The 25,698-nt window shown below is 58.5% G+C and overlaps 1 protein-coding gene across 1 annotated transcript in view; it reads left to right on the forward strand.

Moving 5' to 3' along the window:
- The window catches only part of ABTB2 (ankyrin repeat and BTB domain containing 2), a 191,666-nt gene that overhangs the window by 163,116 nt on the left and 2,852 nt on the right, over positions 1-25,698 (forward strand). Inside the window, exons 4-15 of the mRNA XM_075545913.1 lie at positions 6,698-6,850; positions 7,583-7,748; positions 11,330-11,419; positions 11,949-12,050; positions 13,806-13,902; positions 14,371-14,506; positions 17,378-17,607; positions 18,083-18,261; positions 18,479-18,584; positions 18,736-18,838; positions 20,206-20,299; positions 25,458-25,526. Coding sequence (XP_075402028.1) covers positions 6,698-6,850; positions 7,583-7,748; positions 11,330-11,419; positions 11,949-12,050; positions 13,806-13,902; positions 14,371-14,506; positions 17,378-17,607; positions 18,083-18,261; positions 18,479-18,584; positions 18,736-18,838; positions 20,206-20,299; positions 25,458-25,526 — 1,525 coding nt within the window. The remainder of the gene's footprint in view (positions 1-6,697; positions 6,851-7,582; positions 7,749-11,329; positions 11,420-11,948; positions 12,051-13,805; positions 13,903-14,370; positions 14,507-17,377; positions 17,608-18,082; positions 18,262-18,478; positions 18,585-18,735; positions 18,839-20,205; positions 20,300-25,457; positions 25,527-25,698) is intronic.

Here is a 25,698-nt window from a genome sequence, read left to right on the forward strand (position 1 = left end):
AATTGGAGGCGTTTCCTGTTCCCTGTTGTTTAGACACCGCTTATAGGGCTGTAATCCCAATAAATCATATGCTTGCTGAGTGGGGTAAGGTTTTTTTCCCCCCAGGCTGCAGGGACCTCTTAAAACCAAGGCCTTAAGAAGTTTATTCTTGCATTTTTTTAAGAGGGGGGGTGGAAGGGGCTTTTACAGGCCTGGGCTTGCTGTGGGGCCTCCTGGGACCGTTGGATTGAAATAACCAGGCTCATCTGTATGTTTGAGCGAGAGGCAGAGAGACAGAAGGACAGCACCAGGCTCTGGCTCCCTGTTACTACAGACCTGGCCTGGCTCTGTGTCCCAGAGTCAGTCACTCCACCTCTCTGCATCTCCATCTCCTCCTTCAGAAACCGAGGGGCATTGGCCTTGGGGTCGATGCAGAGCTGTGCGTGTCAAAAGACCCACTGCTCTGGGCTCCCTCACATAACGGTCACCTCTTAGACAGGTGCAATGAGAAAATCGAAACCAGAAACCAACCCAGCAGCTCCGTCGTGTGGCTTAGCGTCAGCCCCACACAGCACCTGGGGCGTGCAGGGAAGTGGGCACTTCTGCAATAACCCTGTGCCACCCTCACCACCACCCAGGCCATGGCCCACTGGTGGTCACCCCTCTCACCGGCCGATTTTCTGGGGACTGCCAAGGGCGAGAGTCTGCACTACTGAAAGACTGCAGGCTACTCAGGGTGGGCATAGTGGCTGTGTTTGTTTGTTTATTTGTTTCCTGTCTATTTTTTGAGCAAGATAGAGTGGTGGGCAGCTCGCTGGCAGACTTTTGCAAGCTTTTCATGTATATGCTTGCTTGCAGGAGGTGGGGAGGATTGGCTGGATTTTAAGAAGCCTGGAGCTGAGGCATTTAACAGGAAGGGGTTCCTCAGCTGGTTTTGCTACTCGGTGTTTTCCTGTTAGCTTCGTAATTAATAGCGGTGAACAGTTACCGAGAAGTCTGCTGTGCTTGGCACTTTGCATCCATTCCTTCCAACTCTACCGTGAGTCAGTCCTGTGACACACCCCCATCTCGCTGGTGGGGACACTGAGGCTGAGAAAGGTGTGGTAATTTGTGCATGATCACACAACTGGATTCTCTGGGGGTGCATGCCCTGTTCACTGTGCCCAGAGGGCGGGGGGGGGGGTGCTCAGCTGCTCTTAAGTGGAGTCGGAGATCCTGGGGAGAAGGGTTTTCAGGTTGCAGAAAATCTGCGACCGAGAATGCAAGCAGTCTGCCCGGAGTCATCGAGTCATTCCACTTGCATGGAGGAAGCTGGGCCTTTCTCACTGGAAGGAGTCTAGAACCCCAGATCCCCTGAGCACCAGGCACTGCACCTCTCTGGGATTCCCCAGCCCTATGGACCTGGGCGCAGACTCCCAGGGCTGCACCTACTCTCCAAGGGTCTGTCTCCCTTCAAGTGCCTTGAGTCCAGCCAGAGTCCCGGCGTCCCCATGTGCATGCAGGCAGCTATGCACCTTGGGTTTTAGTGTTTGTTTTCAGTAGCTTATTTTTAGGAGTAGGGCACAGGGCTTCTGTTTTGCCAACTCACCCCTGGATGGACTTGACCCTGTAAACTTTCAGTTAGTAACCAAGTCTCTGACTCACTGCCATCGAGGCATTCTAATTCCTAGTGACTCTATCAGGACTTCCCTGTGGGTTCCTGAGACTGCCGCTCTTTCAGGAAATAGAAAGCCTCTTCTTTCTCCTGAGGAGCAGCGAGTGGTTTTGAACAGCTGCTCTTGAGGTTGGCAGCCCAACTCACAAGCACTATGCCACCAGGGCTCCAGTGTATGCGTTTTCACTGCTCACAAACTCCACAAGGATCTGCCACATTCCTCAAGGGTGGCCTGAGGATGCTTGGAGTCCCAAAGGTCCTTTCAAGGAGTCCAAAAGGTCAAGGTGGTTTTCAGAGTATTAAGTCATTTGCCTTTCCACTCTCGTTTTCTCGTGAGGCTCCACGGGCGTCTTCCATGGGCTTCCTATCCAACCTGTGGCTGATCTTACCACCCTGGCGCCGATGGAATGTGAACTTCCCCTTTTCCATTTGGACTATGCTCTCAGTTTCAATTTCTGATAACAGTAAATATCGATAGATATAGCTCCTTAACAAAAGTTATTTAGGGTCCTCCATAATTATTTGACTTGAGAAGGAGGTAAGGATCCCTGAGACTAAACCATTTGAGACCCGCTGTTGTAAGGTATCAGACCTACCTGGAGCTGGAAGGACCCAGAGGGCAAAGGGTTTTTCTTCCGTCCTGACCCGGGCTCCCTGCGCCGGTGATGCCGACTCCTGCATTCTGTGGGGGAAACGTTGCAGCCCCAGGGAAAGGCACCAAGAGGGGAGCAGTCCTGTTCCTCCACAGGGACTGAGGCAGGAAGACCTTGGTGGCCAAGCAAACACCAGCCATCCGAAGCATTCCTCCCACGGGACCTTTCACCCTGGTGCTGTGGCTTAGCAATAGCCCCTGCAAATGGGAGTTTTTAATAGGGATTTTCCAGAAAGTCCAGTAATGCAAGCCAGCTCTTTTCAGCATCCTCCAGGGGCTAGATGACATTACCAGGGGGGGTGGGGATGGTAGCCTGGGACCCGCATCCTTTGGAAAGAATAGTAATGAGGAAGCCCATAACTTGCTTAGCACCTTCCTAGCACTGCACCTGGTGCTGCCTGGTGCTCTCAGCCTGTCTGACCTAACCAAGGACCCCAGGTCAGAGCGTGGGGAGGCCAATGAGAACGGCCTGAGGAGCTCAGTTTGGGGCTGACACAGCCTTATGTTAGACTGGTGGGCACCAGCTTCCATTCCAGAAGCAGAGGGATAATCTTAAACTCAAGATTTCTGTGTGTTGAGAATATTAATCAGCGTTCAGGAAACAGAAACCACTCTAGGTATTTAAGCAGGAAGGGATTTGATACAGGGAATTAGGTGCTAACCAAATCAGGCTCAAGGAGCAGGCTTTAGGCCGGGTCTCCAGGAATAACTCCAAGAACAATATAGAACCAGTCCATCGTGGGACTCGTTACCTCTGAGACCACCCCCTGGAGTGGCAATTCAAGTCTACAGGTACATGCATGAAATCTCTGCTCTTGCTTTCACCATATTCGCTGGCTCTAGAGCACCCAGGCAACCAAGCAGAGCTCCTGCTTTCCTGGCCTGGCGAGCCTGCAGAAAAAACAACGGGGGTGGTTTGTCACAAAGGTGGCCTCTGCCTCACATCCACCTCCCAGGCCTCACTCAGTCTCCTGCACCTGCCCTTGAATGTTGAGACCAGTTTACATCTAGAACCCTAGCTACAAAGGTGCCTGGGAAATGTAGTTTTCAGTTTTCCGCATCTCCAACTAAGACAGTAAAACAGGCCAAGCAACAGTCTGAGATGCTCACCTTCCTGGCACAATCGCTAAAAACAATGGGTGCACAAGCAAATGTGAAGAAAGATGATGGTGCCTGGCTATCAAAACATATAACATCTGGAATCTTAAAGGCTTGAAGGTAAACAAGCGGCCATCTAGCTAAGAAACAACAAGGTCCACTTGGAAGAAGCATACCAGCCTACCCCGACATGATCACTGAAGACAAAGCAGGTCCATAAGCAAATGTGATAAAGAAAGCTGATGGTGCCTGGCTGTCAAAAGATAAAGAATCTGGGGTCCTATAGGCTGGAAGATAAACAAGGGGCCATCTAACTGAGAAACAAGAAAGCCCACATGGAAGAAGCACACCAGCCTGTGAGATCACAAGGCGTTGAAGGGATCAGATATCAGGCATCAAAGACCAAGAAAAAAAAATCAGCATTGTGAATGAGGAGTGCGGAGTGGGGAGCCAGGACCCATCTGTGGGAAATTAGACATCCCTTGCAGAAGGGCTGCGGGGAGGAGATGAGCCAGTCAGGTGCAGTGTAGCAATGATGAAACATACAATTTTCCTCTAGTTCTTGAATGCTTCCTCCCGCTACTATCATCCCAATTCTACCTTACAAATCTGTCTGGACTGGAGGACGTACACTGGTACAGATGGGAACTGGAAACACAGGGAATCCAGGACAGATGAACCCCTCAGGACCAGTGGTGAGAGTGGCGATACTGGGAAGGTGAGGGAGAAAGAGGGAACAGATTACAAAGATCTATATATAACCTACTCCCTGGGGGACAGACAGCAGAGAAGTGGGTGAAGGGAGATGTCAGATGGTGTAAGATATGACAAAATAACAATGATATAAATTTTCAAGGCTTCACGGGGGAGGAGGAACCAAGGGGGGCCGGGAATGAGCTGATACCAAGGGCTCAAGTAGAAAGCAAATGTTTTGAGAATGATGATGGCAACAATTGTACAAATGTGCTTGACACAATGGATGGACGTATGGATTGTGATGAGTTGTACAAGCCCCTCATAAAATGATTTAAAAAAAACAAAAACAGGCCGAATGAGCCAATCTTAGTATCCAGTCTACTGAGCTTATCAAAAACTGCATCCTCCCCACCCCCACTCCCCATATGCCAAATTATCAGATGTAAAGCAAGAGAATGAATCAGAACCTGCTTAGACGTCATGATTCCCAGAACGCTGTCTCAGTGCCATGAGGAGATGCTCCCTGAGGGGCTTCGTGGGCACACTTGGGTTTTGTCTTGGCTGTGGGCCCATGGAGAAGAATGGCTAACACGTCCGTGAGTCATTTTTGTGTTCGCGCTTCAGTCTCCAGTGCTGCCTTCTCCCTGCATCAGAAGGACCGATGCATAGGCGCATGCCTGGGTTTGCCTAGCCCTGTATTGCCTAAGAAGTGTAAGTTTCAAATGCACCCGGGGGAAATTCAAATGGTCATTTGTAATCAAAGGAGAGCTTAACACAAATAAATAATCCCCAAAGTGCTTGCTTGCTGTTCCTGAATGTTCCCCCATAGAGTCCCTACACCCCACTCTGACGAGTAACTATTTGTTGTTATTTAACTACGCACTTTCACCTTTGGCCCACCAGGGCTCCTGTGTCGATGTTGCACCCCGGAATGCGGCATGTCATTCTTTTCTGGGCAGAAGCATGACTTGGGCCATAACTGAACAATTGGATGTTTTCTATGAAGTTACCGGTGCTCGTACATATACAGTCTGGGATTCCACAAATGCTTATTGAGAACTGACCTCTTGTGTCTGACCCCGTGCCGGCATGTGTTGGAAAATGCAGAGATGGGGAGGACTTGTTCCTGTCTAGACAAGAGACGGGGGCGTGCTGCTGCGAGGGCGGGTGCCCAGCAATCTTGCACCAGCAGGGATTGTTTTGAATGGTGGCTCTGGGAAGACTCGGAAGGAGGTGGCATTGGGAATGAAGCTTTAGCTTGACTTGGTGTGTGTCCGAGGGGATTGGTTCATTCACATGAAGAGGTGGCGATGCATAGACACGGAAGACTGACCGTGAGCCCCTGGTGGACTGGTGGAAAGGGTGGCAGCCGGTGGCGGTGCACATCCTTGTTGGCCAGGGTCCAGCTAGGAGACTCAACTCCAGGTATAGTTTCTGACCTGATAGAATATCAACGTAATGTTCCCCCAAACCAAACCGGGCGTACTTTGTGCTCAGAAGAGACACACGTAACCAGAGCTTCGAGCCGGAGCTCTGAGGCGCTGACTGGCTGATTTCCTGAAGTTGGTTCTCTGGGTAGCTGAGGCGAGAATGGAGGCCCTGCTCTGCATGGCTAGGAAAGAGATGGGCAGCAGAGAGCAGGGATGGTATGGAGGCCCAGCTGCCTGGTCTCGTGCCCACTCTGAGCTCAAACTCAAAGGGAGGCTGGGGGTGGCAGGCACCACGAGGGACGGGCAAGCACAGGCGGGGCTGGGAGGCCGTTGGTCAGAGAGGCGCTGTGAAGGGCAGGGGCAGGGGCAGGGCTGCCTCATCTGCAGCCCGCATGGAGAGAGAGCACCCTTTGCTCCGGGCAGCGCAGGCCACGTGTCCACGAAGTTACAAAGCCAAAGGCTGGTTGGCTGGGTCCCCACCCCAGCAGCCAGATCTACTGAACTCTGCAGTGGTCTGCTGAGAGCTTCACCAATGGAGACATGCCTACCTGGCCCCGGACAAAAGGAGCCCGCCCTCCCTGCATGAAAGACAGGGAGGCTGAGTGAGGGAGCCCTCCACCCCAACCTCCAGTGACTGCCACTGGGTGGTGGCCCACCTGCCACATTCCATGTGCCGGGCGCCCCCTGGTGGCACATAGGATACACTGTGACAGGTGCCCCTGGGAGCTTGCACCTCGGGAATATGTGGGCCACTGTGGTTCCAGCTCAGGCCTCAGTTGAGGGGAGAATGAGGCCCTCCTCAGCGTCGTGGGGTGATAGGCTCTGTCCCACGTGACCTCGCACTCAAGGGGGGCTGTGAGTGTGGCGAAGGAGGCAGCCTCTCCCCTATGCCGAGGGGGGAGGGTGTACCCCATGCCAAGCTCCTTTCGTTGGTCGACTGGGGGTCGTCAGGCTGTGCTCTTGGCCTGTCCCATGACAACTTTTCGGTGGAATGGGGGACAACGCCAGCTGTCTGTGATGAAAAGAATCAGATCTCTCCACTCCTCACAGACTCGGGGTTTGGAGGCCCCTCTTAGTAGGCCAGTAGCCCCTGTGGCCATTCTCTGGGAGTTTTTGTGCTTGGGGGTAAGAGGGGAGCTCCTGCTGCCCTCCTGGGAAAGCCTGACCCCCCCCCCTGCACCTCCACAGGCCCTTCCTGCTGCTGCCCCCGCTGATGGAGTGGATGCGCGTGGCCATCACGTACGCAGAGCACCGCCGCAGCCTCACCGTGGACAGTGGCGACATCCGGCAGGCCGCCCGCCTGCTGCTGCCCGGCCTGGACTGCGAGCCCCGGCAACTCAAGTAGGGGTCCTGGGAGGGGTGGGAGGGACAGAGGGAGGGTGGGTGCAGGCTCCGCTCCCTCCCCGGAGCGGCTGGAAGGGGTGAGAAAGTCCTGAGGACGGTCATGACAGCCAGTCCTAGGTCCTGGAGCTGGTCTAGTCTGGACCTCGGCTGCCCTCCAGATGCACCTGCAGCCCCTGCCTTAGCACACAGCGGAGACACGTGTTTGGATTTGGGTGGGAGAGTTCACACAGTCTGACTCTTCCAGCTCTATGGGGGACAGAGGGATGGGCAGGCTGTCTCCTCTGTCCCTGTAATGCCCGCCATTTTCTTGAACACGTGCTCGGTGCAGACACTGGGCCACACCTTCCTCTTACACACACTTTATCCTTGTGACGACGTGTGAGGAAGGGCTAGAACCCCCGTAGTACAGATGAAGAAACGAATGGCCAGAAGGGACCCATCACTTGTCCGCAAAGACTCGGCTAGCAAAGTGCCAAGCCAAGATTTGAACTCAGGTCTAAACGCAGCCCCCAAGCCCGGGCTCTCAATTTCTTTCCCAAACCTCCTCTTGACTCATGTCTGGAAGTTTTCCCAGACGAGGGTTCCTCGGAGCACCCGTGGCCTGGAAAGCCTTCTGATCCAAAGCCTCCCAAGGCCTCGATCACCCCCATCCTCACTACACGCCCAGCCCAGTGTCCCAGGTGCCAGGGCCCTGCCGCCATGCCTCTCACCTGCGTGTCTCTCGGGCAGGCCCGAGTGCTGTTTCAGTTCCTTCCGGAGGCTGGACGCCAGAGCGGCGACCGAGAAGTTCAACCAGGACTTGGGTTTCCGAATGCTCAACTGCGGGAGGACAGACCTCATCAGTCAGGCCATCGAGGCCCTGGGCCCCGATGGGGTGAACACCATGGATGACCAGGTAGAGACCAGAGAGGGCACTTGGCAGTTGCCAGAGTTGGTGGCAAGGGCCATCCTGTCCTTACCCTAGGGCTTGCTCCTCTTGTGCCTGCGTCAGGGGGAAGGTCCGAGACCCGTGTGGTAAAGCCTTGTCCCATGGACGCAGCTTCCCTGCTGGGTGACTGGAGACTGATCTGTGTGGTACAGGTCTCAGGGAAAAGGTCAGCGGTCAGCTTGAAAGCCTCTGTGTACGATGGGTACTAATCGCCACACTGCTGGTGCTGTCGGGTAAGCCTTGGACTGCTAGCCCCAGGTCTGAGGCTCACACCCACCAGCTGCTCAGGAGAAAGATGAGCCTCTCTGCTCCCTTAGAGACTGACAGCCGTGGCCCCCTACACGGGTATCCCTTGGCTCAGTGGCAGTGGGTTTGAGCTTTGGCATGTGCCTCCTCTGAGCCAGACACTATGCTAGGCTGGGGGGTGCAGCAGTGAGCAGAGCCCAGAGAAACCCCCCTCTCCATGGGGTGGCTGGCGATGAAGGAGGAAACAAATCATCAGGAACGTAAGCATGTGGTAGACAGAGCATGGTAGATAGTAAAACAGAGCAGGAACCGGTGTAGGACACCTGCTCTTAGGGTTTTATCTATTTTGGTGGCTTATTTTCACTGTGAATAGCACTGCCTGTGTTTTCAGGATAGGAGCCCGGCAGCACTGGAGGCTAGGCACTGGGCTCCTGACTGCTAGGTCGGCTGTTCAAACCCACCACGCTGAAGCTGTCTGCTCCTGTAATGTAAATAGTTACAGCCTTGGCATCCGTAAGGAGCAGTGGGTTGATTTTTTGGCTGGACTGTTTCTCAGGCTTTGTTCTAAGTCCTTCGCCTGAATCAACTCACTGAGTCCTGACAGCAGGCCTGGGACTGAGGTACTGTTGTTCCCACCTCCACCCCCAATCTTACATTGGAGGCCTCTGAGGAGCAGAGAGCCTGCGACTTACCGAAAGCTCCACAGCTCATAAGGAGTTAGAAGAAACAATCCAAGCAATCTGACTCCAGGCTGACTATCATGGGATAGTCCCAGAGTGAGGATCATGCCGATGTGGTTACTTGCCATGGAAAGTTGGGTGACAGGGCAGGCAATCCCCTCATATGCAGTGACAGACAGCCCAGCCCAGGGAGAAGGTGGGGAGGGGCGGCTGCATTAAGCCTGAGAGGTGGGCAGGATTGGGGGTGGGAGAGGCATTTTATAGAGGAGTGATGGAGACAAGAGCATGGTCTGTGCTCAGGTGGAGGTGGGGAAGCCCTGGGGTACTTTCACGGGCAGCAAGCAAGTCACGGGGTGCCCAGGGGCAGTTCAGGTGGCAGGGCCCAGTGTGGCTTTCACCGGAAGGCCTCTTGGCCCTCCTCCCCAGCACACCAAGAAAGCTCTCGGCGTCTGCACCTGTGCTCCAGGCAGGCGTCTTGAACCTTGAACAAGCCACTCAGCCTCCCCAGTCCCGGGCTCCATGCCTCTGCGGTGGGGGTGGTGGGGAGGGGGTCAATAGGGCCTGCTGGCCGGGATACAGAGAGGAGTTTGCCTCTTGCGTATTGTGAATGCCCCATAAGTACCTGTCCTGGTTTCTGCTGGCAGGATGATGGGGATCAGGAGCCCTGGGGTGTAGTGGTTAAGCGCCCCGCTGCTCAGGGCAAGGTCAGAAGTTCGAACCCACCCCGAGGCTCCATGGAGAAACCCCTGGTGATCTGCTCCCGTGGGTGTGGCAGCCTAGACCAGCCGAGGGCAGTCCTGGCTCATCACAACAACGTCGTTTTTATGATCACCCCAGCCTGGTCACTGTGAGCCCTGAAAGCTGTCAGCCAGCTGCTTTCCTGAGGTGTCTCAGGTGGAGCTGGGACAGCACGTTAAAGAATTTCCTCCCGGCAGGGCCCGGGGCCCATTTACACTGAGAATGCACGCAGATGTGTGAGACCGAGAGTGGGTCCTGTGTGCGCCAGGGGGCACAGCAGAGCCAGCGTTTCACTCTTGAAGGTGGTGCCCCTCTAAATGCTGGGTGCTGCCTCTTCCCTACGCCCTGGTGTCTCTGCAGCCTTCGCTGGGCAAGCAGGCCGCCCAGGCCATTTAGCCCTGGGCACAAGGAAGGATTTATGGGGGGTGAAGGTCTTGTCCACACACGAGTAACCTCACGAACTCGGGGCTGCGCTTTCCACTGCTGCCTCTGCTAGGCTTGGCCACCGAGAACGGTCCCTGCCAGGAGGCCGCCATGAACACCCTCAACTCGGGGACGGGCGGGCCGGCCCCCAGACCCCGAAAGAGCTCTGAACTCTGAAAGCCCTGCACACCACGTCACTGTCAAGGCCATCCAAGACCCGAGGCTCCACCACTCTGAGCTCCACCCTGATGGGGGGACAATACTGTTGCTGCCGGCTGCAGTGACTCACAGAGACCTACGTGCAGCAACAAAACACTGCCCGGTCAGCCTCACGATGGCCAGTGGGGTCAAGCCCACCGCCATGGCCGCCCGAGGCCCCTGGCCCTCGCTGGCCCTCTGGCTCTCGGAGGTGTCCTCCTTAGCAACTGCGCCCTCCGGAGGGTGGGGCCAAGCGAGGGAGTCAGACGGTGTGCCGCTGGGACCAGCGAGGTTCTGTTTCCTTTGATCGTCCATCTTTCTCGTGGTTGAGACCACACACACAGAACATACACCAGTCCAGCAGTCTGTGCAGGGGCGATTCAGTGGCGTCAATGACATTCTTCCAGTGGAGCGACCATTCCCACTCCCCCCCCCCCCCCTCCCGTCATTAGATTTTCCAGGGCTAGTTCTCAGAAGTTCATCGCCCGGCCTTTCTCCCGAATCTCTCTGGAGCTGGAAACTTCGCTGCAGCCTGTCCACCATGGGCGACCTCACCTGTCTTTGAACTACTCACAGCAAAGTGCTTGTCAGGCGGGCAGGCAGGGGGCCAGACCCAGCGCCGTCCAGTAGACTGCAACTCACAGCCACCCCGTGGGGCAAAGCACAACTGCCCCGTAGGGTTTCTAAGCCTGGAGCTCTCTGCCAAGCAGACTGCTGCAGCTGGTGAGTCCAAACCACTGGCCTTTTGCCAACAGCCACGTGCCTAACCACTATGTCCCAGGGCTCCGTCCTTAAAGGTGGAAAGAATGCCTTTCCCTGGACTCTAGGCCTAGACTAGCCTTGGAAACAGGAAGGAACAGGTCTACTGTGGCCCCACGTGCCCTCTGAGCTAGGTCCCACTTGATAGCATGAGGCTTTTATGAAGTCAGTACTATCATCGCTGCTATCAGTTTGAAGGTGAGGAAACTGAAGCAGAGGGGCAGTAAAGAAACCTGTACAAATCTACACAGCCGGTGGCAGTGCTGGCCCTGGCATCTTGCTGGAGAGCTGAGCACTGTGCTGCCCTGCAAAGCTATGGCAGTGCCCCCAGAGGTACCCTTGGGGTCCTGTGTCCAGAGGACCTAGGAAAGACCGGCTGGTTGAGCACCAGGCCCAGGCAGTTCTGGGTGAGTAGTTCTCACAGCCAGGAGTTCAGACCTGTGGTTTGAGGTATAGACCTGGGGAGCACGGGCTCTGCTCCCTGACAACCTTGGATTCGTGCAGGGCATGACACCGCTAATGTACGCCTGTGCTGCTGGGGACGAAGCGATGGTCCAGATGCTGATCGATGCTGGAGCGAATCTGGACATCCAAGTGAGTCCTGCCCAGGGAGTGGCCCTTAGGTCCCCGCCCAGCTCTGGAGCCCCTGAATCCCCTCTTGACTGGAGAGCATGTGGACAACTGGGTGGGTGGGTCTTAGAGGGCTGCAAACACAGGGCACCTGGGGATCACAGTTAGCAACGGATTTTCCTCAAGATTTTGGCACGTAGAAGAATAGCCATGATTCTGTTTCTGTAGCACCTTCCTCTTTTTAGCAACTTGATACCCAGCCATCCTGCCCATGCCTAGTGCTTCTAGCCCTGCCTCCCTATGAAGCACATAAAATGCTTCCCTCCAGCCTATCTCACCTCGGGGCAGACATCACCAATTGAACATCCACTATTGTGCGTTTTCTCTATAGTGCTTCAGGCAGACATTACCAATCAACTATAAATGCCACTAGAGTCAAATCCTTTTCTCCATCCCTATAGGGTACACTCTCAGCGTAGGTGTCTATGTCATCCTCCGGAAGTGTCACCCCCCTGCCCCCCAGGATACACTGATCATTTGTGGAATTTTCCAGGTTCCAAGCAACTCTCCCAGGCACCCATCTGTCCACCCCGACAGCCGGCACTGGACCTCACTGACGTTTGCTGTGCTGCATGGGCACATCTCTGTGGTCCAGGTGAGTACCTGCCACTCACCCGCTACCGCCCCCTTCCCTGCAGCCATCCCCCGCAGCCAGGTGGGCTTGCCTCCAAGTATCCCTTCCACTGCCTCCACCCAAGGTACCAGAGGCCACACTGAAGGTCTGGCTCACTAGGTGGCCAGGACAGGGGCCCCATGGTTTGCCTCGAGGAAAGGCGTGTACATGTGGAATCTCAGGAAATAGGGCCCAGGTCACTTAAGGCTCCAGGCCCACCTGCCTGGCATCTCTATGCATGTGCTCAGCCCTCTGCCCACGGCCTGCTTAAATTCTGCTGCAGTGCCAGCCTATAGCATGACATCCTCCCAGCTCCTTCCTCCTACCCATTTCCTGGCTCCTGGAAGGGCTCAGATTGGCCCAGGTGGCTGTGGCTGGTATGAGGCTTGGGTGGCTCAGGAAGTGGGAAGTACAGACTGACCGGTCCCCACACCAGCATGGCCACTGGCCACGCCACCACAGGACTCCAGGCTCCCTTGCTGCTAAGGGCCACCAGAGCGACAGAATGCTTGCCCCTCTCTCCTGGGAATTTATGTAACCCTTCGCTGTCCATTAGGCTGGGACCCTGCCAGGCAAGACCCTGTCTTCTCCATCCACCCAGTGCAGCCCAGCCTGGCACTCGGGAGGAACTCAGTGGATGGTGACCACTGCCTGGCTGATTCTCCATTAATTCCAAACTACAGCTTGAGCATTCGTGACCTGCCGAGCCAAGACTGGGCCTGACTGGATCAGTACCCAGGTTTGCCCGACGGCAGGCTCCACTTCCGTCGCCTTGGCACTTGCCACAGCCCTGGTGCCAGAACTAGGTTCTGGTCAACCGACATCTCCTGGCCTGCAGGTCCCTGCTCCCCACTCATAGTGTAGAGGTTGATGGACCCCAAGCTCAGCCTGCTTGAGCTGGACTCCGCCCAGCTGGTTCCCAGGCGAGAGGCAGGCAGTGGTTCCCTGGACTGCTAGCTGCAGGCTAAGGAGGGCTGGTCTCCAGAAACCTGGGGAGGGTGGACGGCCTCTCCCTTCCAGAGCAACCCCGCAGGAAAGGCAAGCTGGAGCTGCAAGTCACCTGCTGGATTCCGGGAAACCCCCACCCTGCCCCCAGGCAAAGCCAACAGGGGCTCAGCTGGGACAATTTGTCATCGGTTAATCCACCCCACCTGTCCCCTGGGCAGCAGGGCTCTGGCTCTAGCCGCAGCATTTCCAGGCTGTAGGTGGCTAGCTGAGTCTCTCCAATGCAGGCCCTAAAAACCACTAAATCTTTTCCCCCGCCCCCAGTCTCTTGTTGCGTCTAATGCCCAGTCATGTAGGGTAGACATCTCTTCCCACGTGACAGACGAGGAAGATGGAGAGGCAGCACGTTGAAATGCCTGCCCCAGGTCACTCGGGGTGTGGTGGCTAACACAAGCACCCGACTGCAGCACAGTTACAATACCTTTCTTCCCCAGCAGCAAGGTGCCTGCCATCCCTTGGTAGATGTTTCCGGGTCGTCGGGAGTTCTTAGGAAGGTCTTTGTGGATGAAAGGGAGGCTCAGACTAACCCTCAGCCATGGAGGTCAGTCTGGGGCCACAGGAGCAGAGCTAAAGAGTAGACAACTGGAGCCCCGGGGGTAACGGGGTTGTAGGGTTCCAGCCACTCCGCTGCCTGGATGAGCCCTGCCTGGCTCGGGCCCTGAGGCCTCCTGCCACCGGGCACCCCGCACGCCCCTGCCAAGCTGAGTGATGCTTCCTCTGTGCCCCTGGCAGCTGCTGCTGGATGCTGGTGCCCACGTGGAGAGTTCGGCAGTGAGCAGTGGGGAGGACAGCTACGCCGAGACGCCCCTACAGCTCGCCTCGGCAGCCGGTGGGTGCACTGCCCTGCCCGCCAGCGGGCTCGGTCGCTAGAAGACTTGTCCGGTCCCTCCCCCAGGTGTCACCGTGGCCCCTACAAGATTGGCCGGGCCTGTCGCTGGACGTTGGCCACCTGTGCTCACACACACACACCCCTGTGGGGAGCTTTGAAACCCCCCCTCCAGAGCCACAGGAGACTCCCCCTCCGCCCATCCATGTGTTTCTACAGAGCTTGGTGCAGAGAGCCGAGGACAGGGATGGGAGAGCCGAGGACAGGGCAGGCCTTCCCCCGGGAGGGGCCACACTGACTGGGTCTGCCAGCCTGCCTCCCCACTTCTCCTGAGCTCAACACCCACTTCCCCAAACACAGAGCTGCGTAGGGTTCATTTCCCCCACCATCAGCGGTGGGAGCTCCCTTCCCCTGTCAGCATCTCGGTTGGCCTCCCTGTGCCCTGTTGGCACCCACCACTTTGTCTTTCAGGTAACTACGAACTAGTGAGCTTGCTGCTAAGCCGAGGTGCCGACCCCCTCCTCAGCATGCTCGAAGCTCACGGCATGGCCTCCTCCCTGCACGAGGACATGAACTGCTTCAGCCACTCAGCTGCCCACGGCCACAGGTGCCCACCCGCCACAGTGTCCCTATCCTGCCTGGTGGGGTGGGGTGTGCCAGAAAGGCTCTGGGGGGCCCCTGTGTTCCAACTGGATGCAGAAGAGCTAGACCTGGACATCTGGACAGAGATGTACACATCAGCCTGGAGACGCAGGTCCCCGGCTAGCATGGGGCCTGGCAATGGCTGCGGGGGGTCGGGGGGGGGGGGGTTGGGGAAGAGGATGGCCAGGGGAGTGGCTGGCAGGCCAGGGCAGTGAGCCAGTCTGAAATCAGTGCTGTGACCCGGTGGTGATAATGCTGCCCTCACGGCTGGCAGCTTCTTGGGAGAAGGGTTGGGCTGGCAGCTGTACCCGTGGAGATTCAGAGCTTCAAGGGCTCTGAAGAGCAGGCCCCCTGCCATTCAGCATCACTGCATCACATCGGCCTTGGTGGCAGTGGGAGTGACCCAGCAGCAGCATCTGTAGTCAGTTGGGTCCTCGGCAGGTCACGCCCACCCCATGAGGGACATTCATGTTACACTGGAGGGCCTGCAGGGGCACCCCATCCTTGAGGGAGGATTCGCATGGAGGATGCTCCTGTCCCCGATCTGTGGTGAGGCCACAGGAAGCGATGCTCAGTCAGGGACTGGTCAGTAGAGGCATGAAGGTGCCCCAGTGGTGGGAGGTGCAGGGCGGGGGGCTACCGAGTGGACAGCCAGCATACCCGGGAGCAAAGGACCTTGCTGGCCACCCTGCCACCGGGACCACTTCCCCCGCTGGGACCACTTCTCCCGCTCAGACAGGAGTAGCCAGAGGCCCATTTCTTCCAATTCTGCACGGAAGCAGCCCGGTCCTCGGCTGCCAGGCCCTGGTTCCCTCGGCAGTGGTCTCAGGAACTCTCGTCTCCTGGCAGGGCTGTTTCTGCCCAAGTGGGTGGGGAGGGGAGGCAGCTGGGCCGAGAAGCTGGGAGTCGAGTCCTTATGCGTGAAAGAGCCTGGGCCCCTGATCTAGGGCTCCTCTGTTTCTGCCTGCGGGGACAGAGCTCAGGAGGAGCCACTGTGGAGACACACACAGGCTCTCTGGGCCTGAAGGAGGGCAGACCGCTTCCTCTTGCTCCACCTGGGACCCGTGCAGGCCTGGCTCCTAGGCCTCAGGCTTCCCAGGGATAGGGACCTCACTGCTGAGCCTCTGTTGCCCCTGCTAGGGCCTGGGCTCCTGGGTGGGGGTTAGAGGAGGGCCGAGTGACAGCCACAGTGGGAAAGCCTATGTTTCCCACCCTCCCGCTCCAGCCGAGCCCAGCATGGTTTCCGAAAGCAGGCTTCTCCGCAGAGATCTGTGCGGAAGCACTGCGGGGCCAGGGCTGCCCCTCCAGGCCCTGCTCTCAGGGGCGTTCCCTCTGCCTGCGTCACCGCAGACAGGACAGGCAGAGCACGGTGCAAGAACACAGGGATAGACAGTTTTCCCAGTCCAGGGACGGCAAGCACCACTATTGCTCCACCCACACTCTCAGCAGACATCATACATCGATCCCCATTCTCTTTCCCATGAACTGAGCCACAGCACGAACACTGGCACTGCCTGCAAGGGGAAATTGATTCATCTTCCCTGCCCTGGACAGCTCCCCGTTTCACAGATCTGGACACTGGCTGGGGCATAGCAAGGTGCCGTGCTGGCTCTAGGCCAACTCAGGACTAATGCCTGGCCTCCATTGCCCATGCTGGGTCTGCCCCATTTCCCCCATAAGACTCTGCTCTGCAGCTGTCCAGCCCCCCTCAGGACCACACCCCTCCCATGCTTGGCAGTGGCCTCAGAGGGTCTCTGGGATGACTGCACGCAGCATATGGCCAGGCCAGAGGCTGCTGGCACCACAGCCAGCCCCCAGAGCAGATGGCGGCCCTTGCTCCGTTGGGGCCGGGCCTGCCCCATGGGTAGCGGGCAGCAGAGGGGGAAGCTGGAGCCAGTGAGCTGCACTGGGGCCAGAGCAAGGGAGAGGAGGGAAGTGGGCAGGGACTCTGAGTGCTTACCCCCATGGCCCTATCCATCTGTCTCTCTGCCCATCACCTCCCTTGCCCTCCCTGGAGGCAGGACCTTACAGCCTCGTCCCTGGTACAAAGTAGGTGCGCTGTAGACATGAGCTAGCACAGCAGCAAAGAGTAGGAGCCAGCAACAGCTACCCCTTGGGGTGACCTTGACCACAAGCATGGCTGTGACCTCCATCTGGGTTGGATATGCACTCCGGCCCACGGGACCTTGGGCAGGATACATCCATCACCTGTGACGACTGGCAGGGGATGGGGGCTCTCCCAGGGCTCAGGGAAGAGCGAGGGGCCTGCTCTGTCAGGGTCTGTGCCCTCCGTTAGGAACTCAGCGTAGGGTGGCAGACCCCTAGTTGCCATGCGTGGTTGTCACCCGGTTGACTCTGCCCACGCACACAGAGCACAGCTACTCCTTAAGGTTTTCCGGGCACCTGCGCAGGCCCACACTGCTCTGGGCGGGTGCGAACTGCCAGCATGTCAGCCGCAGCTGGCTGCTTAACCAAGGGCTCCCCCCAGGGCGCTGGCTCATGACGCGGCCCCTGCATAAAAAGGGCCGCCTTGGGAGAGCTGCGGTGTGCGGCCCTGCGGCTAAGACCCACATGGTAGCCTCATGGGAACCAGGGAGCGAGGAGGCAGTCAGGGTTCAGAGAGGTCAAATACCCACCCGAGGTCACACAGCGAGGGTTCAGGGGCCTGGCAGGCAGGCTCTCCCGAACTGACCCTGTCTTGTCCTGGGGGCTGAGATGGGACTGCTGGGGTCCCTACCTGATTGGCTGACCTGGGCAAGGAGACCACTGGCCCTTGGCATGATGCCCTGCATGAAGGCCACTCAGCGGGCTCACACTGTGTCCACTGTGCATGCAGGAACGTCCTGCGGAAGCTCCTGACGCAGCCGCAGCAGGCCAGGACGGACGTGCTGTCCCTGGAGGAAATCCTGGCCGAGGGCGTCGAGGAGAGTGACACGTCAAGCCAGGGCAGCGGCAGCGAGGGCCCCGTGCGGCTGAGCAGGACGCGCACGAAGGCCCTGCAGGAGGCCATGTACTACAGCGCCGAGCACGGCTACGTGGACATCACCATGGAGCTGAGGACGCTGGGTGAGACTCTAGAAAGGGGGCAGGGCATCACTCTGTCCACCCAGGCCTGCAGGCGGGCCCCGTCCTCAGGCTGCCCCCCCTCTCCTCCTGTAGCGCTAAAGTCTGGGAAACCTTCAGGGGCAGAGCGCCCTGCCCCTGATGCAGGGAGGGAGGTTCTCAAGCACATCATGCCAGGGCCCATCAGGCGGCAGGGCAGTTGGAACTGTAGGTCCCTGGAAGGTGCCCAGCTGTGCAGTGCGTGTCCCTGAACTTGGGCTGAGGCCATCTGTCAGGTTAGAACGGAGGTCCCCTCTGCCCGGTCATCGAGGCCCAGGGAGCCAAGTGACACTCTTTGCACACAGCCCCACCCTGCCTGCGGGGGATGGAGGACTCCCTGCCCGCAGCCAGCAGGCTCTCTAGGGGCCGGCACAGTGTGGGCACAGAGTCTGTGCTGGGAGCACTGCACAAGGTGACTCTCTGCCCCCGTCCCGGCCAGGCGTCCCCTGGAAGCTGCACGTCTGGATCGAGTCTCTGCGGACCTCGTTCTCACAGTCCAGGTACTCAGTGGTGCAGAGCCTTCTGCGGGACTTCAGCTCCATCAAGGAGGAGGAGTACAACGAGGAGCTGGTGACCGAGGGCCTGCGGCTCATGTTCGACATCCTCAAGACCAGCAAGGTGAGCGCCGCCCAGCGGCCGCAGCTGCGGTCCCAGCCCCACTGGCCTGGCTCAGAGGCCCTCCCAGGCTGGTGGGGCTGGAGGCCAGCTCTGAAGGCCATCCAAGGCTGAGCTATGCAGGCAGGCCCCCCTTTCCCAGCTGGACAGACAGAGCTGCAGCTGTGAACCGGCGGCCACAGGAGGCGAGCTAATGGCCTTCCCTGCCGCCCCTCCACAGAACGACTCAGTCATCCAGCAGCTGGCCGCCATCTTCACGCACTGCTACGGTGGCAGCCCCATCCCCAGCATCCCTGAGATCCGCAAGACCCTGCCCGCCAGACTAGGTAAGGGCAGCTCCTCCTGCCCCGCACGCACACTCCTCTCCCCTCTGCATGTGTGTCTGGTCTGCCCTCAGGCTCGCAGAGAGAGCCCCTCACAACCCCCCACCCTGTCCCTATCCTCTGTCTTCCACATCCACTCTCCCTTTCTGTGCAGATCCCCACTTCCTGAACAACAGGGAGATGTCGGACGTGAGCTTCCTCGTGGAAGGAAAGCTGTTTTACGCACATAAAGTCCTGCTGGTGACGGCATCTAACAGGTAGGCAGGCTTGGGTCACTAACTGACCCCTGCAGATTGGAAGGCTCATCTCTGGCTGCTGACAGCGATCGTGAAACAGTGCAGTCTGGAGGTTCCCCAGAAAGTTAACCAATGGAGTGTGTTGTTGGTGTCTGTTGCTGCCGCTGCCGCCGCCACTATAAAGCGCCTTCGGATGGGCTGACTCCTAGCTAGCGTTGGTCCTTGAAGGAAACGGTCTGTCCCTGCCCGTCCTCATCCCTCGTTACTGTCGAGCCTGGGGATGGTCTCTTTGAAGGTCTCCTATTTTCAGGGGCCCCCTCTCTACCAAGCAGGATGCCCTTCCAACCCAAACCAAACTCAATGCTGTCGAGTTGACTCCAACACACAGCACCCCTCCAGGACCGAGTGGTCCTGCCCAGGGATCTGTCCAGGGATCCCTAACTCCTAGGGATCTGCCCAGAAGAACCGGAAGCAGGCACTGGCCCAGGCACATGGCCAACAGCATTTATGATGGATTTACTCAGAGCAGCCAAGAGGTGGAAAACGAACAGACGAATGGCTAGCCATGATAGGGCCGACTCGTACAGTGGAGCACTTGTCCAAAAAGCATGCTATGGTGAGGGGAAACCTTCACCGCAGGGAGAAAAGCCCACCACCCGAGGGAAGACTGTCAGGTTTCCACAGAAGGAATCTCTCCAGTAGCCGATATGGAAGGGCCAGGCCCAGAGAAGGAAGGGCATCCTGCCTGGTGTAAAGCAGGGGTCAGTGGAAGAGGAAGGCCTTCAGTCATCTGGATAGACCACGCGGCTCCAGTGAGAGCCAACAGGGCCCAGGTGAGGCTGGCCCGTGCCCAGGCTGTTCTGAGTCAGCTCAGAGACTGGACTGATCAGTGGTCGCCTGGAGGGAGGGGCGAGCCATGGCCTCGGGGACACTGGGTTTCTTTTATGGGTGATAGTCACCGATTTGCTGGAAAGATGTGTCGGGCTGAGGCTCAGAGCCACCCCACCCCCCACCCCTCGGCCTATGATCACATCAACAGAGCCTCTAGCGCCCTCACAGGAAGGCATGAAGCAGGTTTGGTGGGGAGATGTAAGATAGGACCCAGCATTCTCAAAGACATGTCCAGAGGCTTCGTTCATTCTGTTTGCCTTTGGGTGTCAGGCACCACAGATGTTTGGAAGCAGGAGCCCCAGGACATTGTGGCCTCTTGAGCTGAGAGCAGCTAGTGGCAGCCCAGGCTTGGCTCAGCTCTCAACCCAATGTCACTTGCCCAGAATGATTTTGGGAGCCCGCAATCAAGCAGCCAGGGAATGGATGGGCCATGGCTGCCATGGAGATGGCAGGAAAGTCGCAGTCAGGACCCCTTTGTCCCTTCCCCTCTGCTCCAGGTTCAAGACCCTCATGACCAATAAGTCAGAGCAAGATGGAGACAGCAGCAGCAAGACCATCGAGATCGGCGACATGAAGTACCACATCTTCAAGGTGTGTGGCACTCGGCATCCATGCCCCACCCCACCTCACCCTCATCTCCCTGTCTGGATCTGGAAGGTGGGGAGGCAGCTCCCAGTCAGTCCTCGTTTCTGCACTCCACAGCCCTCTGGGCATCTGCCAATCCATGCCCGGGTGAGAGCCTCCCGGCTCTTCCCTGCCAGGGCCAGCCTCCTTCAGGTGGACGGCTGCCTCAGATCTGCCCAGCAGACAGACAGAGGTGTGAGGAGCACACAGGCTCTCGGTCTCAAAGCTTGCTCCTAGCAAGCCTCACTGCCGTCACCTGGGAGGGGCTGGAGGCCGCAGGATCCCTGCTGCCTGTGGGACTGTGTCCAGTTATGAGAACAAAAGTGGTTTCACGGTTGAAGCCCACAGGAGGACTGCCAGCCAGGGTCTGGGGTGGAGAGCCGGTTGTGTCCCAGCAGCCCCCAGCTGCGGGCTTTCCAGGCAGCGACAGCAGTTTCTAGGCTCGTGGTGGGCTCAGGGCTTCAGAGGCAGCTGGTGGGTGGTTGTCAGACCTCCCCTTGCAGGAGGCAGGCTTGTGACCTTGTGGGAACATCCCAGAGTGTCGCAGAGCACACGAGCCACTCTCAGGATGCCCCTGTTGCTCTACTACTCTGCAAGCATTTGTCTGAAGCTGTCCTTGTGCCAACAGTGGGCTAGGTGTCCATGTGTGGTGGGGGACAGTTGTCATTAAGTTGCGTCCAGCTCTCCGCTCGTGTCCAGTCCTCTGGGGGTCAGAGGAGCAGTCGGGGGCTGGTTTGGGGAAGAAGCTCACCAGGCCTTTCTCCCAAGCGTCCTCTGGGTGGACTCGAATCTGCAGCCTCCTGTTAACAGCCTAGTGGGTGACCATGTGTCCTCCCCCAGGGATGCTGGTTATCAGGAGGCAGTTCATGGGACAAGGACCCTGCCCTGGAGAAGACACACACTGACATGGTGTGTGGGGAGGGGGTCACGGGCTGTGACAGCCCAGGAAAGGGCCTCTAACCCAGCCGAGGGGATGAGGGAATGGCAGCAGCGCTGACTCTCCAGGACTCGGGGCTGCCCGTGACCAGCGGGCTGCCAGGTAAAGGGAGCAGCACTTGTCAGCCAGAAACCCGCACAGTGCCCTGTCACCGATGAGGAGCTACCACCTCGCTGCCGCCACCACGACCACTGGCTTTGTACCGTGTGCTTCAGAGCGGTTACTCACTCAGTGCCCACGTCACCCCTAGGGGACAGAGGTGTGCAGGTGTACTGTTAACCCCTCGGGCTGCCACCGACAGTGGTCCAAACCCGCCAGCCGCTCCCTGGAAGGAGATAAGGCCATCGGCTGGCGTGGATGGGCCTGTGGGCGGTGTACTGCCCCCTAGGGCTGCTGGGGGAAGGCGCGGGGTGCCCAGTGATGGAGTGCTCAGCTGCTAGCCCCAGGGTCTGTGGTTTCCCTCCCCGCTGTGTCCCCAGTCTGCTCGCTCCTGTAAAGATTGTGTCCCCTCCCTGTCCTGTAGGGTCCCGTGAGTCAGCATTGACTCCACAGCACACACACGCACTTCAGAGGGAAGTGGAGACAGAGAGACATTGAACCACTTGCCCAGGGTCACAGCTGGGACGTGATGCAGGATTCAAACCCAGAACGCGTGGAAGAGTGTTTAGAAAGCTCAGTCTGGAGGGGGAGCGGCTGGAGCCCCAGGGCCACTTAGGAGACGGTTTGGAATGTAGCTGAGATGGTGACTCGGGCCCTGTCACTGGTGAGGTGGGAGGGTGGTCTTGGTGACTGCTGGGGCTGGGGTGGAGGGTGGGGGGAGGCCCAGGTTCTGGTGTAGGCAGACAGGTAGGTGATACCTCCCGCCCCCCTGCCCCAGCCCTTGATTGGGACACTCTAGAATCTTGTTTGGCTACAAAGGGCGAAGTCTCAGTTAGCTGGAGCATGGGGTTGTGTCGGGCACCGGGACTGGTGGAGAGTGGGGAGCGTGCAGGGACAAGGGCTGCCAGCCAATGGGAGGGAGAGGGGCCTCAGCCAATCCAGGTGGGCCTCTCTTGCAGGTGAGCTGGGCCAGGTCACCGCGTCACTCAGTTACATTCCAGTCTCCTGGGCCAGAACCAGCATGGCAGCCCTCAGAACATTGAGGCTTGTTGGGCGCCGAAGTGGGGTGACAGTACTGACATCCAGAGCATGTTAGCTCCAGCTGCCCACTGAGTCTGGCAACCATGTCGCCCTTGGCCCAGGGCACCATCCAGCCTTGTCCCTTGCCCTCTGCTTCCTGAACTCTACCACTACCTGGGGGTGTCGCTTCACGGGGCACCTATGAACGGGGGCACCCTGGGGTGGGTTGGCTTGGGGCCATGTGCCAGGGCCTGGGCTTCCCAACAGAGCTGCAAAGTTCCAGAGCAGGCAGCTCACACCGAGGGAGGAAGGCATCCAACCAGTCCAGAGAGGTCTTGGCTTCCTGCTGGGATCCATGCAAAGCCCAGCTGTCGCAAACCGGGGCCTGGTCAGCAGGCTCCAGCCCTTTTCCTGTTCATCCCATTGTCGTGGACCTGGTCAGTGGGCACCGGCCCCTTCTCTGTTCTTGGACCCAGTACCCTGTTGACGCTGCTCTCAAACTGCAGGGAGGACAGACACCAGCAGAAAGGACAAGTGGGCTTTTCTCTCCCACCTCGAAGCTCCAGGGCGCCCGTGTCCTCCCAGGCCTGCCCCCACTTCCGGCCTCAGGTGGCCTTCCCCAGACCCAGGATCAAAAGGCCAACTCGTTCTTTGTAAGGGCGTCCCACTTCACACAAGATAGAAGAGACAGAAGCTGCCGCCATTGTTTTCAGAGGACAGAGCCCAGTGACCCAGAGACCAAATGCAGGTGTCTTCCATGAAAGAAGGAAAAAAGAGCTGGGGTCAACTTAGTAGGCTGCCCCCTACGGCCGTTTCCCCGAAGCCGCCACAAAGCCAGCGAGCTGGTGGTCATCCTTCCACACGGCACACCGCAGCTCAGGGGGCCTCAGTCCACGCCAGGTCACGCAGCGAGACTTGCCAAGGGCACCGTGGATGACTCCTACTACTCTTAGTGGAGCTGCAGCTTGGGGGCAGGCCGCGCGGAGCTGCGGTCTCTGCTCCGAGTCCCTATCCGGTGGAAGAGAGTCCCAGGCATGCTCCAGCCAGTTCTGCCTGAAGTCTTCTCTCCTCAAGCTGTGCCCCAAGACTGCCTGCTTATGAAGTGGGGGCGGGGAAGGGGGGTGGGCAGCACAGACCGCCACACCTTGCCCCAGGCAGCCAGGCCGTGTGACATTAATTCTCCCTGCACCCTGCCTGCCCACAGCCTGCTCCCTGGCCCCTAAACAAGGCTCTCTCAGTGGTGGTGGCGGCGGGCGGCTTACCAGCGACAGTCAATCCTGGCACACAAGGACAGAGTAGAACTGCCCCAGGAGTCTCTCAGTCTGCATGACGACTCCTTTCTCCCACACAGCCGCCGGCTGATGAGTTCCAACTGCGGACTCTTCCCGGGGAAGCCAAGCGCTAGCCATTGCACCACCAGGCACTGCTGACCCCTGTGAGTGTGTGTGCATTTAAGGGACCTCAAGAAGGCACTGCAAGGTGCGGGGTGTGCCTCCCAGGCCCAGAAAGGGAGTGGGGAGCCGGCAGCTGTAGGCCGCCTAGACCCCTGGGCATTCTCTTGCCCTGGCTGCCTTGAAGCCAGCCTTCAGCAAATACCCATCCCAGCCCGGTAAGGGACATGCCAGGCCCACATGTGGGCCTCTGCCCTGCCTGACCCCTGGGGCCCCCGCTGCTACTGTCAGAGCACCAGCTTGAGCCAAGGCAAGGCCCCCGCTGAGGTGCCCCTGCCCACAGGGACAGACAGGCATGTGATGAGTTACTATAGGAGCCCCATGGAAGATCCAAGTCCCTGGAAGGCACACACAGTTAGTGGCAGACTGCTGACCGGAAAGTTTGTGGTTTTCATCTTCCCAGAGGCGCCTTGCAAGCAAAGTCTGGCGCTTTGCTCCTGACAGTCTTCTGCTCCAAAACTCTGAAGAGCCGTCCTGCTCTGCCCCCACAGGTCCCCCCAGGCAGCCACTGCTTGGGGCCTTTGGCTGTGGTTCCACAGCCCTGGGTGCCGGGCTTTGCTTGTGCTCTGGCTCCTTTTGTCTTGTTTCGCCTCAGACCAGCCGGGAGTGCCTTTGTGGGAGCAGCAGATTGGGCCAGGAGGCCTGCGGCTCCCTGGAATGGGCACCCTGTTTGTTGGCAGAGCAGCCAGGCCCCTGCCTCCGCCTCCCTAGACCCTCCGGGGCCTCCTCCAGCCAGGCTGGCTGGAGCCTAGAGTTATATCCCACAATGCCAGCTCCTGCCGGGCACGCTCTCCAGAAGGCCAGTGAGAGGGCTTTTCTTTTTCCAGTTGGGACACTCCCGAGGCCACAGGATGTGACCACCTGAGACTTGGCCCAGAACGTCTCTCTGGGAAGGCCAGGCCCCCAGCTCCCTAGAGGCCTGGGTGTGACTCAGCCAGTCAGCAATGTGGCCTCTGGGCCTGGGACCAGCTTGCTTCTCAAGCCAGTATGGTGTGGGGATGGCCAAGCCAGGGCAGATGGGAGAGAGGTCTGGAGAGATCTCCCAGACCCGTTCCTCCCAGCTGCTCTTAGACATTAGGTCTGCCCTCCCCAGGCCTCCTTCTCCAAAATTGGTGGGTAGTGTGTACTCCTGGGCTCACGGAGGTAATTCAGAAGGGTCCTAGCTCACGGCGCCCCCAAGTTAGCAGGCGTACAACTGTTGCCAAGGGCTTCCTGTCATCGTTGCTCAGACGCAGATCCTCAGGCTTTTCTTCCGCAGCACCGCAGGGGGATTCCCAAGCACCAGCCTTTAGACCCACAGACATGCAGCAGGTCTGTGGGACGAGCATGGCCATGCCTTGGGAGGAACCTGTCCCAGTGCGGTGCACACAGGTGCTGCGGGGGGGGGGGGGGTCCAGTGTGGATCTCAGAGGTGCTGGGGGCAGGATCCAGTGTGGATTTCAGAGGTGCTGGCTGCAGGATCCAGTGTGGATCTCAGAAGGGGTTGTGGGCGGGAGTCCCAGCCAGAGCTGGGGAGGAGGGCCAGGGTCTGGAGAGGTCAGCTCGCTGAGGGGTGGGAGGGCAGAAGACTGTGCTGGGTCCGTGTGGCGTGGCACTCACGCACACCTCCCTGCTACAGATGATGATGCAGTACCTGTACTATGGGGGTACCGAGACCCTGGACATCCCCACAGCTGACATCCTGGAGGTGAGTGTCAGGCTCGGGGGTGCTTGGAGCAGGGACACCCCCCTCCAGATTCCCATGTCAGACCCCCAGCCCTCAACCCCGTCCACGCTCAGACTGCAGCATTGGTGGGACAAGGGGGACAGAGCGAGGCCCCTTCGGGGCACCTCACTCTGTCAGGCCTGTCTCTTGTCTG

Source organism: Tenrec ecaudatus, chromosome 4 (assembly GCF_050624435.1).
Source record: "Tenrec ecaudatus isolate mTenEca1 chromosome 4, mTenEca1.hap1, whole genome shotgun sequence".
In the NCBI taxonomy this organism is placed as follows: domain Eukaryota; kingdom Metazoa; phylum Chordata; class Mammalia; order Afrosoricida; family Tenrecidae; genus Tenrec; species Tenrec ecaudatus.